Source organism: Artibeus jamaicensis, unplaced genomic scaffold (genome assembly GCF_021234435.1).
Source record: "Artibeus jamaicensis isolate MK-2021 breed Jamaican fruit bat unplaced genomic scaffold, CSHL_Jam_final contig_525, whole genome shotgun sequence".
NCBI classification, from domain to species: Eukaryota; Metazoa; Chordata; class Mammalia; order Chiroptera; family Phyllostomidae; genus Artibeus; species Artibeus jamaicensis.
In genome coordinates, this window is record NW_026521874.1 from 1186950 (window position 1) to 1206640 (window position 19691).

General features: G+C 62.6%; 1 protein-coding gene across 1 annotated transcript in view; it reads left to right on the top strand.

The window, feature by feature from the left end:
* The first annotated feature begins 634 nt into the window (after nucleotides 1–634).
* TMEM132D (transmembrane protein 132D) overlaps nucleotides 635–19691 on the top strand; it is a 58487-nt gene continuing 39430 nt past the window's right edge. Inside the window, exons 1-3 of the mRNA XM_053669837.1 lie at nucleotides 635–821; nucleotides 896–1781; nucleotides 11751–11897. Of these exons, the coding sequence (XP_053525812.1) occupies nucleotides 635–821; nucleotides 896–1781; nucleotides 11751–11897 (1220 nt within the window). The remainder of the gene's footprint in view (nucleotides 822–895; nucleotides 1782–11750; nucleotides 11898–19691) is intronic.

The window sequence follows — 19691 nt, forward strand, 5'->3', positions numbered from 1 at the left end:
TACCAGTCCACGGCCTGGAACCAGACTGCACAGCAGGAGGCGAGCGTGAATGTATTGCGCTTGAATCATCCCCACCCAAACCACCCCCGAACCTGGTCCGTGGGAAAATTGTCTTCCGTGAAACCGGCCCCTGGTGCCAAAAAGGTTGGGGACCACTGGGAGACAGAGCCAGGCTGCGACCCGAGGAGGCCCTTCTGGTTGGGTCTTTGTTCATTCCTATTGCTGACCATTGGGGCTGCCTGTCATCGCCTCCCGCGCCTCGGATTCCCTCTTCCGGTTCACACTGACCGGTGGAGGGTGGGCCCCAAACCCTGGGCGCGCCCCTCCCCCCCAGGAACAGCAGAGCCCCAGGCCCTGTGCTGCGGGGCCTCTAAGTCATCAGCTCCTCTTCCTCCCGAATTTCCTGACGCTGACTGCTGAAGGGCACAGGGCAGTGATGCCCCGTGACGTTACCACACGATGACATGTGACATCACAACATCACAGCGTCACCACCGCGTGTTACAACTTTAGGACGCGACTGCGTTAGGACCTCACGACGTGTGAGTTGCGGCCTCACGACCCGACTCCGTCACGGAGCTCACACTGCGACATGACCACATCATGACACGCAGCCTCACGCCGTGACCGCAGCATGGATAGTGACGTCAGGACGACACCGTGGCCATCCCGACAGTGTGACGTGACGCCTACGACCTTGTGGCACCACAGCAGGACACGGTCGCGCCGTCCCAGGCAACAGTGGCAGCTCAGGTCCTCGGCGACCTGCCGGGAGCGTAGCTGCCGGGTCGCCGTGCGCCGTGGCCCGGACGTGGAGCCGCGTGCGCGGGGCCGGCCTGGGGACGCGGGGACTGCCCTGGGCGCTCACTAACGCCTGCCCTCCGTTCCCCGACAGTGACCGAGGGCCGCGGCCTCCTGGAGAGCGTCCAGCGGTTCTCCCTGCTGCCCACCTACCTGCCGGTGACCTACCGTGTGCACGGCGCCGACGCGTCCTTCTTCCTGAAGGAGGCGAACCAGGACGTGATGCGCAACGCCAGCCTGCAGTCCCGCGTGGAGTCCTTCCTCATCCACCGGGCCCGGCGGCCGCCCGTGCTCAGCGCCAGCTACGGCCCCTTCTCGGCTCGGCAGGTGGTGCCCCAGGACCTGCTGCTGCCGGCTGGCGCCGTGGGTGCCCCCGGCGCGCCCGTGCTCGGCTGGACGCTGAAGGCGCACGTGCTGCGTGACCACATCTACCCGTCCCGGCCCACCGTGCAGGTCCTGTTCCAGGTCGTGGGCCGAGACTGGACCGAGCGCAGCCCCGAGGAGGAGCGGCTGCCTTGCCTGAGCGTGTTCGCCTTCCGGGAGACGCGGGCGGTGCGGGGCGGCTGCCGGCCGCAGGGCGAGCTGGGGCTGTGCGTGGCCGAGCTGCGGCTGCTGGCCGGCTGGTTCAGCGCCCCCACGGTGGTGGCCGGCCGGAGGAAGCCGGGGCCCGCGGCCGAGGGCAGCGCCGTGGAGCTGTACTATGCCGTGCACGCGGGCGACACGCGTGGGGACTGCGCCCAGGGGGCACCGCAGGCTGGCGGCGGGGCACAGTCCCGAGATGCGGACGAGGCGGGGCCCCCGCTGCGGAGGATCGGGAGCGTGCTCCTTCACCAGGCGCAGGGCCAGCCGCCGCTGCGGGAGCTGCGTCTGGACGGCAACGTGGCCGTCCACTACCGGCCACGGACAGCGCACCGGGGCGACGTGCTCACCTTCCCGGTGTCCGTCTCCAGGAACTGCTCGGTGGACCGCTTCACCCTGAGGTGAGTCCCTTCGGGCGTGCACGCCCACCTAGGCAGGTGCGTGGGTCTGGTGGGCGTGGGGCACGCCCGCCGGTCCATGGTGACCGCCCTGTGCCACTGCAAATGCCGAGCAGTGTGAACTGTCTGGGTTGGGTGTCAGGTGCCGAAGGCATCTGATGGCTCGACTGGGTGGGCTGTCACACAACCGTTGGGGGACGTGGGCCTGATGCCTTTGGGGAAGCATGGGGTGCCCCGGGCACGTGGCAGGAAGACTAAGGCGCCAGTGGGGCCGTGGACAGGCCCAGTCCAGTGGCTGACAGGTGACCGCAGAGCGTCGGGGGTACAGAGGGTCTGCTCTGCCCTCAGCGTCCTGCCCGAACCCGTGTGCCCGAGTCCAGGATGCCCCAGCCTCGCTGACCGTTGTGTTTCTCTCTTGGAAGAGCACGGAGTGGGTGTGGTATAGGAGCCCTGCCGTGGGAAGCCGCTGCGGTGTGCCGTGTCCAGGGTCCTACAGGGAGCCCACCCGAGAGTGGGTCCGAAAGGGGTGCTGAGCAGCTCAGGAAACCCCGGGGGGGTCTTCCCTCCAGAACTCAGGGCGGGAACGGGGCTGCGGCCTTGGCTCGGTGAGGCTTTCTGTAGCCGATTCCGTTCTCAGCTCAGACAGGTTTGGTTGCAGCAGCCACTTGGTAGAAGTGTCTGGGTCACGGAGCCCATCCGAACCTGGCGCCGTGGTCCGGTGGTGCCTGGTGACGGCCTTGGTGCCCTGGCCCCTGGAAGTAGGGATGCGAACTTGGCATGTTTTCTTTGTGGGCTGCACAGCTTTTGGGAACGACGGTGTCCCCCTCCCCCTCCCCCTCCATCTGAGTGTAGGGCGTCTTTTGTGTTTGGTGGGCTTGGGGTGGTGTCAGATAGCAGGCCACCTTCCGCTCACATACCTTGCAGGTCGAAGTTTGTCACCGTGACCGAGGGCTGGGGGTCACCCTTTCGCCCTCACACGCTGGTTGGACGTGGCTCACCCTTGGCCGTAAAGGACCGTTGTCGTGGGTGAGGAGTGCAACCGGGGACCACGCACAGGCGCCAGGGTGGCCTCTCTCCCCTGTCCCTGGGACATCGGGCCTCGCCTCAGCAGGTCACGGGCCCTCCGCGGGGCCTGCGGGCTGCGGGCTTGGCGTTGCCAGCTTCCATGATCTTCCAGAATGTTCTCTGTGGAGGTCGAAGCTCATGGAGAGGAGTGTTTTGATGATGGAAGGTGAAGGCTTGGCTCTGGCAGGGCCTTGTCCTCCCTGAGGACTTTTCCTTTGCCACAGGCTCATTGTCGACTTCCGGCCCCGGGGCTCCCATGGCAACCGCAGCACCCCTCTGCAGGGGCGGCCCCCACACCCGCTTTTCGGAAGCAGTGTGTGTGTGGCACTGTCACGAAACGCTTTGTGTCCGACAGCCACCTGCTGCACGCCGAGAGCGCCCCTCCGAGAGTCCCGAGGGCGGCCCCGCTGTGCCCAGGCCGCGGCAAAGCCCGGAGACTTGGCCTTGCTGGGCCCCGCGACCCGAGGCCCTGTTTCTGCGGGTGCAGAGACCAGCGCCGCTGAGGCCTCTGGGTGCGTCTGTGTCCAGGTAGCGGCGCTCTGAGTGCGCAGCGAGACTGCTCCGCGTCTGTTTAGAGGCCTGTGGGAAGGAAACGCTCGTTTCCAGTGAAGGCCCTACTAAACGCTCCTGAAGCGAGCTGAGCTCAGCGAGGCGGTGCACGCTGCCTCTTCACTGGTGTGCTGGCATTAATGATGTGCCTGCTGCATACTTAAAGGTCCGTAATTACAGAGGCGTCTCGTCTGTTTATGAAAACAGCTGGAGGCAAGGCTGGCTCCAGCGATGGGATTAGCCTTTAGTCTGCATTCTCATAATTAGAAAATAATAGAACAGTATATCTTTTTTAATGAAGTCAGCCTGACACTAATTGAGCACAGCCTCCCAACGGCTGGCCAGAGCGAGCCTGGACTCCGTCTGGCCACCTGCCGGGAATGACCCCGCGGGCCCGCCCTGCCCCGGCCCCTCGGCCCCTCCGCCTCTGGGCATTTTCCTCTGAGCCGGGGCTGAGTTTCTCCCGTGCGCTGTGTGGGCAGTGGGGTTCTGCCCGGAGGCGGCTCCTGTTCTGCAGGCCAGGCGCCCACTTGACCTCCAGACAGGGTCGAGGCTGCGGCTGTGCCTTGGGTCTGTCCCCGTCGTGACCGACGACCCCCCCACTGCCTCCTCCCTGGGAGCTTCTGGGCCTGTGACCGCAGGGCAACCCGACGGCCCGCACAGGGGCCAACTGTTGCCATGGACGTGATCAGTGAGGATGCTTGAAAACCGGGCTCTGTGTGTGTGGGCGCGTGTGCACCGGCGTGTTAGCCTGAGAGCAGGAGAAAACCCCGGCGGGGCTGTCGGCCGTCCCCTGAGCGGTCTCTGAGGGTCGCATCCTCCACGCAAGGAGGCCAGCACCTCTCTCCGTGGACAGTGAAAGGTGCCTCTCGGTCTCAGAAAACACCACTTTCCCCCGGCGGACCCACGAAGGCTGGACCCCGTGGCCTGTGAAGCGTCCTTCCTGGGCCCCACCGCACACTCCTGCGTCCGTCTCTTCCCCGCAGAGAGCCCACTTCAGGAGCTCGGGGCTCCGTCCCCTGGAGCGGGTGCAGGGTTCCCCCTCCTGCACAGCCCCCCCACCCGCTTCGTCTCCGGGCCCTTCCCCACCGTGTCAGAGGGGCCGGGCTCAGCTCACCAGGCGGGAACGAGGGGCGGGGCCGGGGGCTCGCATCTCGCTGGCTGGTTCCCTGCCGCCCGCGTGCCCAGGAAGGGCAGTGGGAAGGGGCAGACCAGAAACCCCGTGAGTGGGGCTGTTCTCTAAGCTGGGAGGTTGTTACACTGACTGAGTGAGTGGGTGCCGATGGTTAGCGAGTGTGCATGTTTTGCTGAGGTCTCCCAGTTTGAATGCCAAGTGCCCAGTGCGGTGACTTTGTTAAGGACTCCGTGCCCAGCGCTGTGACCGGCTGAAAGACCGTTTCCGAGTGAGGGTCTCTCGACCTCAGCCCCTGACCTTTGGGGCTGGGTGACGCTGTGGGTTTGCGGGGGGGACTGTTTTAAGAACGGCAGGACATCAAGCAGCATTCCTGGCCCCTCCCTGCGAGTTGCTGGTAGCGCTTGTCCCCTTTCAGCGGTGACAGCAGCAGTGTCGTCAGGCAGACTGGCAGGCCGAGTGACCTCGAGCGACCTTTCAATGTGCTGACTGACACCTTTGACAGCTGGGGTCTCAAGAAGTCCAGTACACTTGTACTTAAAATCATGAATACTAAAATGTTTCACTTCTGCTTGTAATACAGGGGGGAAATGAGACTGGTGGTTGCCGGGGGGAGGGGTTGGGGGCACAGACGGGAACTCCAGCACCTCCCCCTCCCACAGGCTTAGCGGGGCCGGAGGCAGCCAGGAGCCGGGGTGTAGCCCTTTCCTGAGGGAGGAGGCTGAGTCCAGGGACGCTGTGGTCTGGGGTGGGGGTGGAGGGCGGTGCTCCTCCTGGAGGGGGGAGTTCCACGTCCCCAAGGTCCCCGAGGCCCCAGGAGCTGTGAGGGCTCTACCCCTGCCTCCGTCCTCGGTTGCCCGGCGGGCTGCTGTGAGCAGTGTGTCCGGTGGCTGTGTGGGCAGCAGGGCTGCCGGAGAGTCGGGAGGGCGCATCCACCTGGGTGAACGGGTTGCAGCCTTCTCTCCCTCCATAGGAGCAGACCCTGACTGGGCCGTTACGTGTTACTACGGGGAGTCGGTAGGTTCCGTGCTGCCTGGCGAACGGGTGATCCGAGACCCCAGCGCGACCTGGAGTCGGACACGCGGTTGGCCGTCTCTGACGACTGTGCGCACTCGGGAGCGCGCGCCTTCAGACATAAAAGTGAAACACAACGGGGTAAAAATCTGTGAACGGAGCAAAATGGATATGCAAGCTAGCAGCGGAAAAATCAATATAAAATTCAAGTCCGGTGCAGAAAAGGTTGTCTCTCTGTTTTCTTAGGAGGAGTAATGGAGAGTAGCAAACCCGCCATGGTATTTAGATTCTGGTGAATACTTTTAGGAGAATGATATAACAGTTTAATTTTGAAATGTCAATAGTTACAGTATGCTGAGAATTTCAACCTTTGCGGCTTCAGAGGGAAACTTTTAAATGTCACTTTTAAAACACGCCCGGGGGTGCACGAGCCTATACAAATTATTCCAGAGCATCGCTGGCCGGCAGCGCTTTCTGCGGTGACAGGGGTGCCCTGCACCTGTCCTGTCTGATGGGGCGGCCCTGCTGGCTGCAGCTGGTGAGTCCTCGAAACTCGGCTGTGCCACCTGTGCGCCCTCTGCGTGTCTCGTCTCTGTCGGGTCCGCAGAGGTTTCCGAGACCAGTCTCCCTTGGTGGCAGGACAGACGCAAGCAAGGCGATGAGGCTCTCGACCCCTCGGGAGTAAGGAGAAGTCCAAGCGAAGTTGGAAAATGACTTCTCTTCACCACGTGGAAGGAGGGCTGCCGGATCCAGCAGCATCTGAGGTCTGCCCGCCGCCCTCACCGCCGCTCGGACCGACCTCCACGTCTCTGTAAAGCTGAGCCCCTGCCGTTCTCAGGGGGGGTGTGTTAGGGTCGGGGCTGAGGGGCTGTCTGGACCTCCCAGGCCAGTGCTGATCCAGGTGCCGAGTGGCCAGGCGTGGGCAGCAGTGGTGGCCGGACAGAGGCGGCACCTTTGGACACGTGGCAGGTGGGTGGACAATGGCAGGTGTGTGCGTTAGCAGGTGAGCGCCCGTGAACACAGGGTGGAGGCTCCGCCCTGGCCGTGTGGCCCTCAGGGCTGAACCCAGGCCACCCGGGTGTGCAGCTGGGAGGCCCGGTCCCGGCGACCGCCCGCCGCCTGCACAGGCGTCATTCCCCCGTTGACCGTGCTCCCTTGGCCTTGCTCGCCCACCCCCAACCCGCCCCTCCCGCGACCATCCACTCGTTCCTTGTGTCTGGGCGTCTGTTCTGAGACAGTGGGTGTTGTGAGGGAGAAAACACACAGCGGAATACGCGAGTCGGTGTAAGCAAATCACCGGGGACGTGAGTGTGCGATGTGGACAGGCGTGCGGCTTTCTCACGCACACCCGACCCTCGTTTCTGCGGCCTGGGAGGGAAGCGCGTGCAACCGGAACCGGGGTGTCAGAGGCCTGTCCCCTGAAGCCCGGGCCGCACGCCCGTGTGTTGCACGCCCGTGTGTGTCGCACACCCGACGGGAGCTGCACAGACAGGTCGTTGCAGCCGCTGATCCAGCCAGATGAGGGGCGCGGCCTCTTTCACGCCCCGAAAGGGATGTTTTGGGGGCACCTTTTACATTCCAAACTGAAAGGCCATCAGAAATCACGCCACCGGAGAGGATTCTTGTTGAAATAGCCACCGAGACAACCCCGAGGGGGAGGAGAAGAGGCGACTAGAGAGGAGCCGCAGCGGGCAGCGAGAGGCTGGGCCCGGCTCGCGAGGAGGGGGACAGGCCCGTCAAAGTGAGGGGGAGGCAAACGCTAAGCCTGAAAACCAGGAGAATTTGGAGTGTATTAAAGATGGCATTTAAGTCAACACCTGGTCCTGGGTGAATCATTTACCCACATGGGCAGAACCAAAGCCGGGTCCCTCTTTCATGCAGTTCTCACACTAAAGCAAATTCCAGGCGGATCAAGGGATTTCCTTACAAATCAACTTCCTTACAAATCAACTTCCTAACACAGGATAAAAACAGAGCCGACAAGCAGAGATGGGCAGAGGACGCTCACAGGCGTTTTGTACAAAAGGGACTTCGCATCTACGTGTGTGAAAACAGTTCTGTGTTTCTCGGGTGGAAGGAAGTAGGGTTTTACTGATCAGAGCGCCCGCGATCAGAAAGGTGAGGAAGGGTGCGTGGAGTCGCTCGGCGAGCGGGCCGGTCAGCGGCAGCTCTCTAAGTGGCCGGCGCCTGTCTGCCTCCGCGGCTCTGCTTTCAGGATGGTGTGCGTGTGTGCGTGCGTGTGTGTGCAAAGTGCTGGAGGCAGGACTGCAGCAGTAAACGGGGCGGGAAGCACCGGTTTGTCTGCCCCGCAGGCACCAACAGGGAGGACACGTCCTCCAGCTGCACCCACCCTGTGGGGAGGTGTGTGGTTTGGGACTCGAGGGCCCCAGACATGGATGCGGAGACGTACCCGCCAGACACGCGCCCTCTGAGAGCACCGCACGGGGCCGCTGTTGGCACATGTCCTCTGACCTGCAGGCCAAGGAGGCTGGTGGCCCAGACGCTGTGCCCTGAAGTGGGAGCCCCCGGGGAGAGAAGCGTGCGGAGGAGAGATGTCCCCTGTTTCCCCTTCGCAGTGTTTATGTTGTGCCTGCGGCCGGGTTGTTTTTCAATGAAAATGATAATGAAACGTTCACAACTGCGCCCCCCACAAGGACCTCCCTGGAAACGTGAGCTTGTTCACCCTGGGTCCCCTTCTCACTCAGGGTATCTTCTTTAATTCGGGAAGCGTGTCTGAGCCGTTCCTGGAGACCGCACGCGAAGGTGTGAGCGCCGAGGGGCAGGGAGCCGAGGCTCCGCGTGGAGGCCCCTCTCCCGCCGGCTTCTCTCGGACGTGCCGCCCCTCCCAGTCCTGGTGTTTGGGAACCTCGGAGCAGTCCCTTTGCGTGGGACGGGGAGTGCAGGGCTGCTCGGCGCGGACCTGTGCCGTCCGTCCCTTCCCACCGACAGTTCTGTGCGTGTTCGCTGCACACGTGTTGTGGCTCCGAGTGTGAGGTTGGCACTTACCTGCACCTGCATTGAGGCTGAGGATGAAGCATGTTCCTGGGTGGGGTTCGTAGCACGGAAGAATGTGGGGCCCCTGAGCATTTCGACGACGGCCTGCCCGGGGTGGGCTCTCGGGAACGCTGCTGGTGTCCAACTGCGTGAGGTGGGACCGTCCCCAAGCCCAGGGAGGAGACGCAGCAGGAACGTCCCAGTGACAGGCAGACAGGTGGGCCCTTTGACCCGGGCAGGGACCAGAGGGACGTGGTTCACGAAGCACAACTGGTGAAGTGGGGGCAAGCGCGCCAACCTCACCGTGGGCAGGGCCGGGGCGCAGCGTCAGGAGCGGCTGGTGCTGGTTTTCGCGGTGAGTGCGCGTTGTCCCCGCTCAGAGGGATTTCAGACTCCGGGGCGGTGGCCAGGCGTGGCCACCAGCTCCTGCGTCTGAGCGGACAGGACAGTGTGGTCTTCTCGGCAGCTTGGAGAGCAGGTGAGCGAGAGGTGGGGAAATTCGGAAACGCTTCTCTGTGACCACTGTGCTCACAGCACACGTGTGTGTGTGTGTAGATGCGTGTGTATGTATCACACACACGGGCACTGTAGGGCTTTCCGGCCACAGAAGCAGCAGCCCCTGCCCCACCCAGGCTGGTGCACACGGACCCACAGTGTGTGTGCAGACAAGGGGGCACATTGTCGCCCCCTGTCCCCCCGGTGGGCGTGGTACCAAGTCTAACCCAGAGCCAGGTGACCTCGGAGATCAGGGCCGCGCTCACCTCCATGTGCCGAAGTGGTCCCGTGACCTGTGTTTACTGAGCCACGTGTGGGTCACCAAGCTTCCAGTAGTGAGTGTCGGCGACTCAGCTGTCCTCAGCACAGGACGCGGTGAAGCCAGACGGCGAGAGTTCTGGGAATCGCCTCCACGGCTCCAGAGCTGCCTCCCCCGCTGCGTGCAGGGTTTCAGGGTTGCTGACCCCACGCCAGCAGGGTCAGGAGTTGCCCTAGGGACGTCTCCGGGGAGGAGCCCCTGTCTTGCGTCCCTATGTCATTGATACACTCTCTTTAGTGGCAGCTCTTCCTCCAGGACCGTGTCCCAGGTTCAGGACCCCTGACGTGCCCTGGAAATGTGTCTCCTCTCCTGGGGCCGTCCGTGTCTCTGAAAGGCAGTGTCCCAGTGCCGGGCCCTGATCTTCGGAGGGGACCTCATGCGGTAACTCGCAGCCTCAGGCTGTGGCAGTGCGGTCATTACCGACAAAGGCTGAGCACCTCCCGGGCTGGGTCAGCAGCTGCGTCCTTGCCTCAGAGCTTCAGAGTGGCCTGCGGAAGACAGGCACCTGCGCATCGGACGACCCCCTCGGGGCTGGAGCGGGAAGCCGGGAGCCCACTCCCTCAGGGCAGGCCTGGGTGCCGTGTCCCCTTGGAATGAACCAGTGGGCGAGTCCGGCTCGGCCACCTGCTTGCTGAGAGCCAGTCTGGCCCGGCAGAGCCGCAGCCCCGTCATCGGCCCAGCTCCTGGAACTGACCTTCACGTGGGAGGGGCCTTGTTCTGTGGGTCGGACTGCGAGGGTGGCACCGAGGCTTGTGCGGTGGTGCCCGGCGCCGTCAGGTCCGCCTGAGCCCTTCCCGGTGCGGGCGGGTGCCTCACGCCCACGGCCTTGCCCCCTGCAGGAGCGACGGCACTTGCCAGGGGAGGCCCACCTGCGGAAATGCTGGCCGTGGCTGGGAGGGCCCCCCGGGGAGCGAGGTCCCTCCTTCCGCAGACCCGTCCCAGTGGTGTGTGTGCGTCAGGGCCCCAGCCACCCGGCTCCAGAGCCTTGCCAGGAAGATGGATGGGGACCCAGGGAGTAATCATGGGCTCAGCTAAGATTCACTGCAGCGAAGGTCAGGGAGTGAACCCTGCAGAGGGGGGTGCGTGGGCGGGTGCCGGCGGAGACAGTTGCCGTGCGTAAGTCTCCTCTGAGGGCGCCACGCAGGACGCCCTCTGTCCCCTGGCTGGGAAGGCCACCTGTGCCTGGGGGCCCTGATGTTTACTTGGGGGCTGGTCGCCCTCTGCCTGGCACGCAACGTCATTCCAGACCCCCGGGAAGAGAGCAGGCATCCGGCGCCACCACAGCGTCGGTGCGGACAAGCCAGGCCCAGTGTGTGTGTCCGCCTCGTTGGGACTGGCGGGACTCCCCCCCCCACGCCTGGGTCCCAGGGCGCTGCAGGGTCGGCAGGGCCAGCAGCCCCCAGGGCGGGCATCGCCGCACCGGGCACTGTTCTTCTGTCCACCACACTTCCCGTCCTTGCTGTGCTCTCCACTTGAACTTTCCTAGAGAAAAATAAGGACAGAGGCCCATTCTGCTGTGTCCCCGTGGCCACCCTCCAGCTCCGCAGTGAGGAGTGGCCTCACTGACCTTGGAGGAGAAGCCCCGGGCCCGTCACCTTCCCCCCACAGGTAGATGGGCCTCTGGGTGAGGTCGGAGTGGCTGTGGGGTCCCTGGTCAGCCTGGAATAGCAGAGAGTGGCAGTGACATCAAACCAATTGGCTTTGTCTCCAGAGAGCCGGCGTGACGTCAGGGGAAGCCCGGAGCACGGTCCCCTGCACTGCGGCCGGCACCCGCTTGTGAGCTGTGGCGTGAACAGGAGCGTGCTCCCGACCTCTGGGGTCCAGTGGGACGAGGCTGCTGTGCTGGAGGGGCACCTGGCCGATGCCCTGTCCCGTGACAGTTGGCCGTGAGGGTGACGACGGCGGACGTCACGGTGACAGTGATGACAGGGTGGTGAGGACAGAAGTCCGATGGGCCTGCCCCCCTCAGCGCCCGGTTTCCCCCGGCCGTCCCTCGTCCTGCCTCTGCCGGAGCTGTGGCCGCCTGCGACCGAGGGATGTTGCTTGGAGGCGGGGAGGCAGCACAGAGGACGAGTCCGTGAGGGCGGGGCCGAGGTGGCGGTCGGTGACAGCGTGTGGTTTCAGTTCACTCCCCTTTCCAGTTCTCCCAGTCGGGGCTGGTCCGCCGTTTATTCTGTAAAACAGGGACGCCTCCCGAGATGTGCCATTTCTGTCTTCACGGTGCCGCCGCTGCTCTCAGAGGTCACTGTGCTGCCCGGCGCTGCTCTGTCCACACGGGGATGGTGGGAGAGAAGGGGGGCGGCCGGAAGGTGACTGCACGGGGGGCTGATGAAGCTCCCGACTCTGCGCTGAGCCCCCCTCCGGGCTGGCGGGGCGGCGGCTGAGCACTTCCTGTCTCCCGCAGGGCGACCGTGAAGAAGGGCGTGCGTGTCGCCGGGGTCCGAGCCAGCAGCCCTTCCGCCTGGGAGGTCCGGGAGAGCCCGGGCCGCGCCGGCAGGCCCGCCCCCGCCGTCATCGTCTGCCACAGGAAGTCCGCCGGCCCGGAGAACAGGTGCGTGCCCTCCGCGCGCTCCCGCGTGGCCTCGGGTGTGTGTCCAGGCCTTCCACCGCCCCCAGGTGAGCGGGCCTCCCCTCCCCCCAGCGCAGGTCAGGGCGCATGTGGGGACAGGCTCTGGGGGATGGCGTCCCCTGCAAGTGACATCACTGCGCCCTGTGGCCTGTGTCAGACCCACAGGTATGGGCACCGAGTCCAGCATCTCGGCCACACGGCCCCTTGGCAAGGTCGGTGCAGCCGACAGGGGTGCTTCTGGGCACAAGGGGCCGTGTGGTTCAGACGTGGCGTGTGGGACCGAGTTTGCCCGCAGGCCTCGTCTGTGGGTGCGGGGAGTCGGGGTCGCCGGGGAGGGAGGGGCCGGATCTGGGTCTGAGGCCCAGCCAGCGAGAGCCAGCTGGTGCGCTGGCGCGGGGCAGGGTGGAGGGAGCCGGGAGGGCGGTGGTTCTGATTCAGTCCGGCTCCCTGAAGCCTCGCCGCCAGAGGGGCACCTCCTGAGGCTGCTCTCTGTCCCCCACGTCACTGAAAGCTGGACGGCAGTGAGCAGGCAGGACCCGGCCACAGCGGCCTCTGGTTTCTAGAGTTGGAGGGGTCGGCCCGCTGCCCGCGTCGCAGAACGTGTTCACGCCCGGTCCTTTACTCCAGTGCGGAGCCCGCGGGCCTCGGCTGCTTCTCTCTTCTGGGGCGTCCCTCCCGGGGGCCTCGGACACCAGCTGGGGGTGCTCCGACCAGGCCCCTCTGTGCCCCAAGCCCGCGGCCCCCGCCCCCCACAGATTCGGGTGCTGGGTCCTGAAGCCCTGGAGTGTGATCCTTCCTCTCGTGCCCGGGTCTGCACACCTTTCCGGAAGGTCTGCTGGCAGAGCGGTGGGGGAAGGGGGGCGGGGGAATCCGTGGCTGAGCTCTGCCGGCCGCTTCCGCGGCGGTCGTGTGCCGGCCTCACTGGCGGCTGCGGGACATGGATGGCACCGCGGGGAAAGGGCCGTTTGGTGGTGTGTGGTCAGCAGGACTCAGGCGGGAAGGGGGAAGGTGGGGGGCAGAACCGAGGTGGAGGACCCACTGGGAGACGTCTCACTGAACAGGACGGGGAGGGAGGGGGAGGGTCTGTGTCGTCCGCTGCGGGTGGGACTCTGTGAAGTGGCCGTCCTGCCGCCTGAAACACTGCGAGATGCGGAGGGGCCTGGCCCACTCGGAGGCTGGCACGACGACAACGATTACCCTGTTCTGCTTTTGAATTTCTGGCTGAGACCACCGGGGCCTGGAGGAGGAGGAGGGAGCCCCTCCTTCCTGAGTGAAGCTGCCTGTGCAGCATCGAGCTCTGTGGGGCGTCCACGGGGTCGCTGCCCTCTCGGCCGGCGGAGACTCAGCCCCTTCGGAACCGGGGGTGGTGGCCGCTGCTCACTCCTCTGTGCCACCTCCCTCTTCAAGGGCCCGGGCCCCGAGTGGGACACCCGGACGTCCCTCTGGAAGCCCTGCCGTCCCCGCGCCGTTCCCTGGGGAGGCCGCTCCTCACCTCTTCCTGGGTCCGACGGCCGCGATGTGTTTCCTGGCCTGGGTCCAGAGGGCGGGCAGGGCGCCCACACGTGTGCCCATGTGTGTATGACTTACATGCTTACATGGTGTGTCCCTGCACATGTATATAGTGTGTGGCATGCCTGTGTATGAAACACAAGTGTAGTTACCGTGTGCATATAGAACCCGCCGGCATGATGCAGGCGTTTGATCATGTGCATACATGTACACATACTCGTGTGTGTGGACGCACACACGCGTGGATGTGCGGAGCAGAGGCCTGTTGCACTTTCGGACTCAGCTCTCCCACCCCCGCTGGGAAGCCTCCGCTGGTCGGGGCGGCTGCGGGGTGTGGCCGGCCTGTCCCAGGGCCCTGCCGGCCTGTCGAGTGGCGTCCCGGACCCGACTCTGCTGCTGCGGCCCCGGGGGCTCCGCCGCAGGCCTCTGAGGGGGGCACCGAACGGCCCCCCGTGCGCCTGCTCTGACAGCGAGGGGCGGCGGCGCCAGGGCGGCAGCCCCGGTGGGAACCAGAGCAGGTACTGTGTGCGCACAGGCGCTGTGTGCTGGCTCCACGGGGCCTGGGCAGTGGGGCACAGAGGGCCGAACCGAAGGACTCTGACCGACCCACTGGGACTGTGGCTTTCACTCCGCGTGTGCGTTACCCTGTGGGGACCCTGCTGTGAAGACAGACCTGTGGGTGGGACGCGTTCACTCATACGGGGGGCGGCGAAAGTGGGGGTACAGCTGTCCTGTACGGAAAACGGTACGGCAATGAATAAACAGCAACAGGTGGGAGTAAAAGACAGAAGACTGTACCTGAACAACAATGACAATAAATAGATTTTTAAAAACGAATAAATAACAACAAGGACTAAACTCTGTCCCGCGGACTCACAACTATAACCCTGCGTCCGCCGACCTCCCCACGTTCAACTTCAACCTGCACTTCGGAGCCCGCCTCTCACTCCCCATCACGGAGCTGAGTGACGAGAGGTGACACTCTGCCCGTGCGCACGGTTGGTGGGCGGGGCGTTCTTCCGGGGCCACCAGGGTGCGTGGAGACCGGGGTATGGAGGGAGGTTGCGTGTCAGCAGGGCTGGCTTCGGGAGCAGCTCCGCCTCCGACCTGGTCCGTTCCTCCCCTCTCAGTGATTTCAGCTCCCACAGGTCGGAATGCGCTCTCGGCGTGGGCAGGGGTCTCCGGTAGTCAGAGTCCCGGGTCTCGAGTTGCTAGAGCTCGGTGAGGATCGAGACGCCGCATTAGCGAAGCCCAGTCACCGTGACAGCTGCGGTCTCACGGACCGAGGGGCCACTCGTGGGATGACGTTAACAGGAGTGACTGAGGGTTCCCTTGCTCTCCGGAGAGCTTTGGCTGTCCAAAGCCTGGTCATCGAGGCGTTAACAGAGGAATCCATCGCGGCTCTCAGACCCGCTCTGACTTGGGGACACTACTCGGGGACACGAGGGCACAGAGGCCGAGTGACTGGCCACCCACGCCATTTGGCCTTTTCAGAGCTTGGCTCACTCCAGCCCGGTGCAAACTCAGATCAATGTGTGACAAAAGCCACATGTTTTTATTTCTTTGCTCTTCTCTGCATTTCCCATTGCTATTTAAACGATATTAGGAGGTACATGGAAATGAAATTATACTCCATAAAGCTGAGTGACAGAAATATACAAGCTTCTCGGTGCTCCAGCGAGACTTCCTATTAAAACGAGTCCCCTTTGCCTGGTGTGTCCTCGAAGCCTCTGTCCTTTGCTCAAGGTCACACACAGGCAAGATGACATAGCTGGAGTTTAATATTTTTTTATAATTTTCACCTGTTTCAGATAATGTTCGTTTTCCACTCATATTCACTGTGGGTGATGTTTCACGTAAAAACAGATGCATTTTAAGTCAACAGCGCATCGATAAAGAGTGACAATGACCTCCAATGAGACACTCGCCTCGTGAGTGGCGGACGCTCCAAGTTGGCCGCTACGGGCACGATGAGCGGATCTCACACTGTGTTCCTCTGGGTCAGGCTGGGTCGCACCTGCCGCTGCGGGGCTCTCACCTCACGGCGCGAGGGGGCTGCGCAGCTGCGTGTGGGCCCCGGAAGGGTGACAGAGGGGGCTCTTCGCCACTCGATCCACATCCTTTAAGCAACTTTCTTGGAAACTCATGCCAACGCCCAGTTTTCTCTCGCCTCTCGTTGGTCGGGACTTGATCACATGGTGGCACCAGACTGCAGAGCAACGCGGAAGACACCATACATCGCAGGACGGAAGCGCAGACTCGGAGGGCTGATGACGAGAGAGCATCGGGGGCTTCCTCACAGGGCAGTGGGAGGACCATGGTGCCTGACAGGCTCCCCCATCCTACCCGGTTCCCATGGAAACCCCCGGGCCGCTCTGGCAGGGCTGGGAGACCCTCGCAGGTGGCACAGGAGAGAAGAGGAGCGTGTCCTGTCACAGGCAGCGCAGGGGTCTCCAAACAGGAAGAGACGTATGAAAACACCACCATGAGAAAGGATTTGGGAATCAGACAGGAATCAGGATTCCCCTCCTGGATCGGAGACGGTTCTAAACACTGGCTGTGTGCTCCTATTGGCTTGTGAAGGGCAGACGGAGCTGGCGGGGAGAAGCGGCCACCTGAGAGCAGAGGCAGGAGGACGTCGGAGCCACGCGGCCCTTGGGTGGGCCACTGGCGAGGGTCACGGCAGCGGCGTGGCACGACAGCTTCAGGAGAAAGAGGCGCTGCCGAGGGGAGAATGGCACAGAGGTGAGACCAGGGAAGAGGACTTCCTGAAGCCCACCGGGCAAGAGCATTTAGGAAGAGGGACAAGCACAGGACCGGGTCGTGCGGCCCCGGGGCTGTCCTGTGTCCCACACTGCCAGTGTGTCCCTGGGAGTGGAAGGCACATCCTCACAAAACTCCGCCCACAGACCCAGATGGACACGGGCTGCCCGCCTATTCTGGGGGGTCTCACTCGGCCGTTCCGGGGGGTGGACGCCCGGGCAGCGGGGCCGGGCCCTGAGACTCGGTGCCGTGCAGAGTGAGCAGATGGGCACGCTGCGGTGGGGACCCGTTCACACCGCGTGACCGAGCTGGCAGGCCCTTCCACACGGGGCGGGGACCGGGGCTGCCCAGCCCGGGGCGGAGAGCGCAGGCTGACGGGGGCGGGTTTCTCTGGGGGCAGCGGGGCTGTTCCGAGTTAGATCGTGGTCACGGTTGCACGCTTCTGTGAGGAAACTATAAAACCGCTTTAAACGACAACTTTTATAGCATGTGAATTATGTCCTAATAAATCTGCTGCAAAAATCAGCATGTCACGAAATAGCTTCCCCGGTAATGCCAACTTCGTCTGCAGGGGGACACAGGGCCCGGAGGGGGACAGGCGACGATCGGTTGCGGGGGGAGACGGCTCCGTGACCCCCGTCCGCCTTCGTTGCTCAGTGCGTGTTTCTGAAGGCCCCCAGGGTGCTCACGGTCGGGGCAGAGTCAGGGAAGGTGAGGCTCGGGGGACCAAGGGATGGGACACAGCTTTCCGCGCGGAAGACGGCACCGCCACTTGCCTTCGCCGGCCTTTCCGCACTTGGAGCTCAGCGACTGTGTGCACACACGTGTGCATGCGTGTGCACACATGTGCATCGTGCTAGCGCCTTCTCTGCCCACATGGGACCGGCGATGAAAGCTCCACAGGAGCAAAGGTGCCGTGCGTGTGTCCGTGGGTCAACCGTGCAGCTCCGTCCCGGCCCCCGGCCCTCACAGCCGGGCCTTCCCCCCCCGGGGCTCCCTGCACGGGTGTCCTGCCAGCCGCCTGGGTCTCCACGCCCCCCGGTGCGCTCAGCGGTGGGGCACTGCCTGCCGCTGGAAAGGCCCGGGGAGCAGTTTAGAAAGACGGTTCCGTAGAACGGAGGGACAAAAGAAGGACGAGAGGACCCGCCCGGGAACTTGGCCGACAGCCCACCCGTGAAACACACGCACCGTGGCGCTCTCGGGCGCTTACCTTCTCCGCGCTGGACTGGGCTCTTACGCTATTTCGGAGTGTGCACACCAAGGGTTCGCCACCCTCTCTAAACGCGCCTTTCTCTTGACAGTTTCCCTGCCGTGCGCCAGTTAACTCGCCAAGTTTCCTTGGTGACTTCTTAGTCTCCTGACCCTGGTGGGTCGCGCCGTCACCTGCCGGCCTGGCACAGCCTCCGGTCTCGCAAACCGAGTCTGAGCTGAGGCGGAGGCAGAGCGGCCGGCAGGGAGGCCTGGGACGTTGTGTTCCTACTGAGAGTCGCTTTCCTTTGTTTTAAGTTTCAGCTTTCGGGTTATGAATTACAACCCTAGTGTGCACATCCACCAAGAGCCTGCCGTAACCCTGCTGGGTGGTTCAGCAGGCTGGACGTCTCCTGAAGACCAAGGGTTCGTGGGTTTGACCCCTTGGTAGTTGGGAGTGCCCGGACCCCCCCATTGCCGGTCGGGGCACATGCCTGGGTTTCGAGTGCAGCCCTTGGGGTGCGTGCAAGATGCAATCTGTTGATGTCTCTCTCTCCCATCCATGCCTCCCTCCCTTCCCCTTCTCTAGAATCAGTAAAAAAGGGGAAAAAAGAGAAGTGTGCAGTCAGCTGAGTGTTCGAGAACTCACCTTGCCCTTCGAGCTCGGCAGCAGCCTGGCATTAGGAGGCTCCTGTCACCCCCAAGTCCCTTTTGCCCGTTCGTAGTGAATCCCCGCTTCTCCCCCAATTCCAGACCATCACTCGTCTCTTTGGAAATCCATAATTGTGCCTTTTCTGTAACAAACAGCCCGAGGCGGACGTAACCCAGGCTTCTGCCAGTTGTAAGTGCATCAAAGACTGAGCCACGTCTAAGCAGCAGGTAACACGCAGCCACGGCAGAGAAGTCCACCTACCGAGGGTGAGAGCCCACGGCAGGCCGCAGCCGGGTTGTGCCGAGGGGGAGCGGCCAGACACACGTGATAACGTGCTCGGTGATTCCGTTCACATACGGCGTCCAGATCTTACTTTAAATTTATTGATTTTTGACTTTGCACTGGGATCTATTGAGTTATCAGACACCAGGATACTTTATTACCAAATTATTCTTTTGTTTTCTCTTTATTCTTATTTAACATCTCTGGTCATGTGATTCCTACACGCTAATAACAGTCAGAAGGGGAAACTAAGGAACCAGTCTTACCACAGTTGCATGGCAGTGAATAAAACACCTAGGAATAAACTTAACCAAGGAGGTGAGAGAACTGTACTTGGAAAATTCTAAGACAGAAGAAGGAACAAATAAATGGAAGCACACACACGCTCACAGATGCGAAGGGTTGGTGTCGTTGAAATGACCTCATTAACGCAACACGGTTTACAGAGTCAGTGCAGTTCCTGTCACAGCAGGAAAGTCGTTCTTCTCAGAACTGGGACAAACAGCCTTCCAATGTCTGTGGACCCAGAAAAGACCCTGAATGGCCTCAGCAACCTGGAGAAAGAGGAACACAGTCAGAAGAATCATGCTACTGGATATCAAACTATACTACAAGGTGGCAGTAATTAAAACAACATGGCACCGGCATGAAAACAGACAGGTAGATTAATGGAACAAAACAGAGAGCCCAGAAATAAACCCTCACCCGTGTGGTCAATTAACCTTTGACAAAGGAGGCAAGAACAGACAATGGAGTGAAGACAGTTTGCCCAGTAAATGGTGTTGGGAAATCTGGACAGATACTGGCAATGAAACATGGAACTGGACGATGCTTTAATAAGCGTTGACACCTTCTCAAAGGAACCCTTAAGTTTAGTTTATGTGCTCGTTGGTCAGAGCAGCGGAAATGCGGCCCTGACCAGCCCTGCTGCTGACGGGCAGTGTTAGACCATCTAGCTGGCGTGAAGAGGTGCATTTTGTTAAACCAAAGGTTCCGATCGGTGAGTGCAGGGGTCTTGAGACCCAGTTTCATACCACTGTGATAAGATGCAAGGGGGGGCTCTGCTCGCATTATAAGATGCTCACCTCTTTACTCTCATCTGAACTCTAAAATAGGGGGAACAGGTGGTCCTGGGGGATCAGAAGGCCAGTACGGATGTGGCTGTCTCAGGCCCCCTTTTGACATGTGCAGAAATGAGCTGGGATCCTCCTTGCAGAAGAAGATATTCCCTCCATCCAGGAGGCCTCAGGCTCAGTTTTTGCTGTGTCTTGGCCTTGAACTCCATGCAGCTGTGCATGTCACCCTTGATGCCTGGGGCACTTGCTGAGGTGGGGTGGTCCCTGCCCGGACGCAGAGGCTGCTTGGGGGAGGCAGCTGTTCGG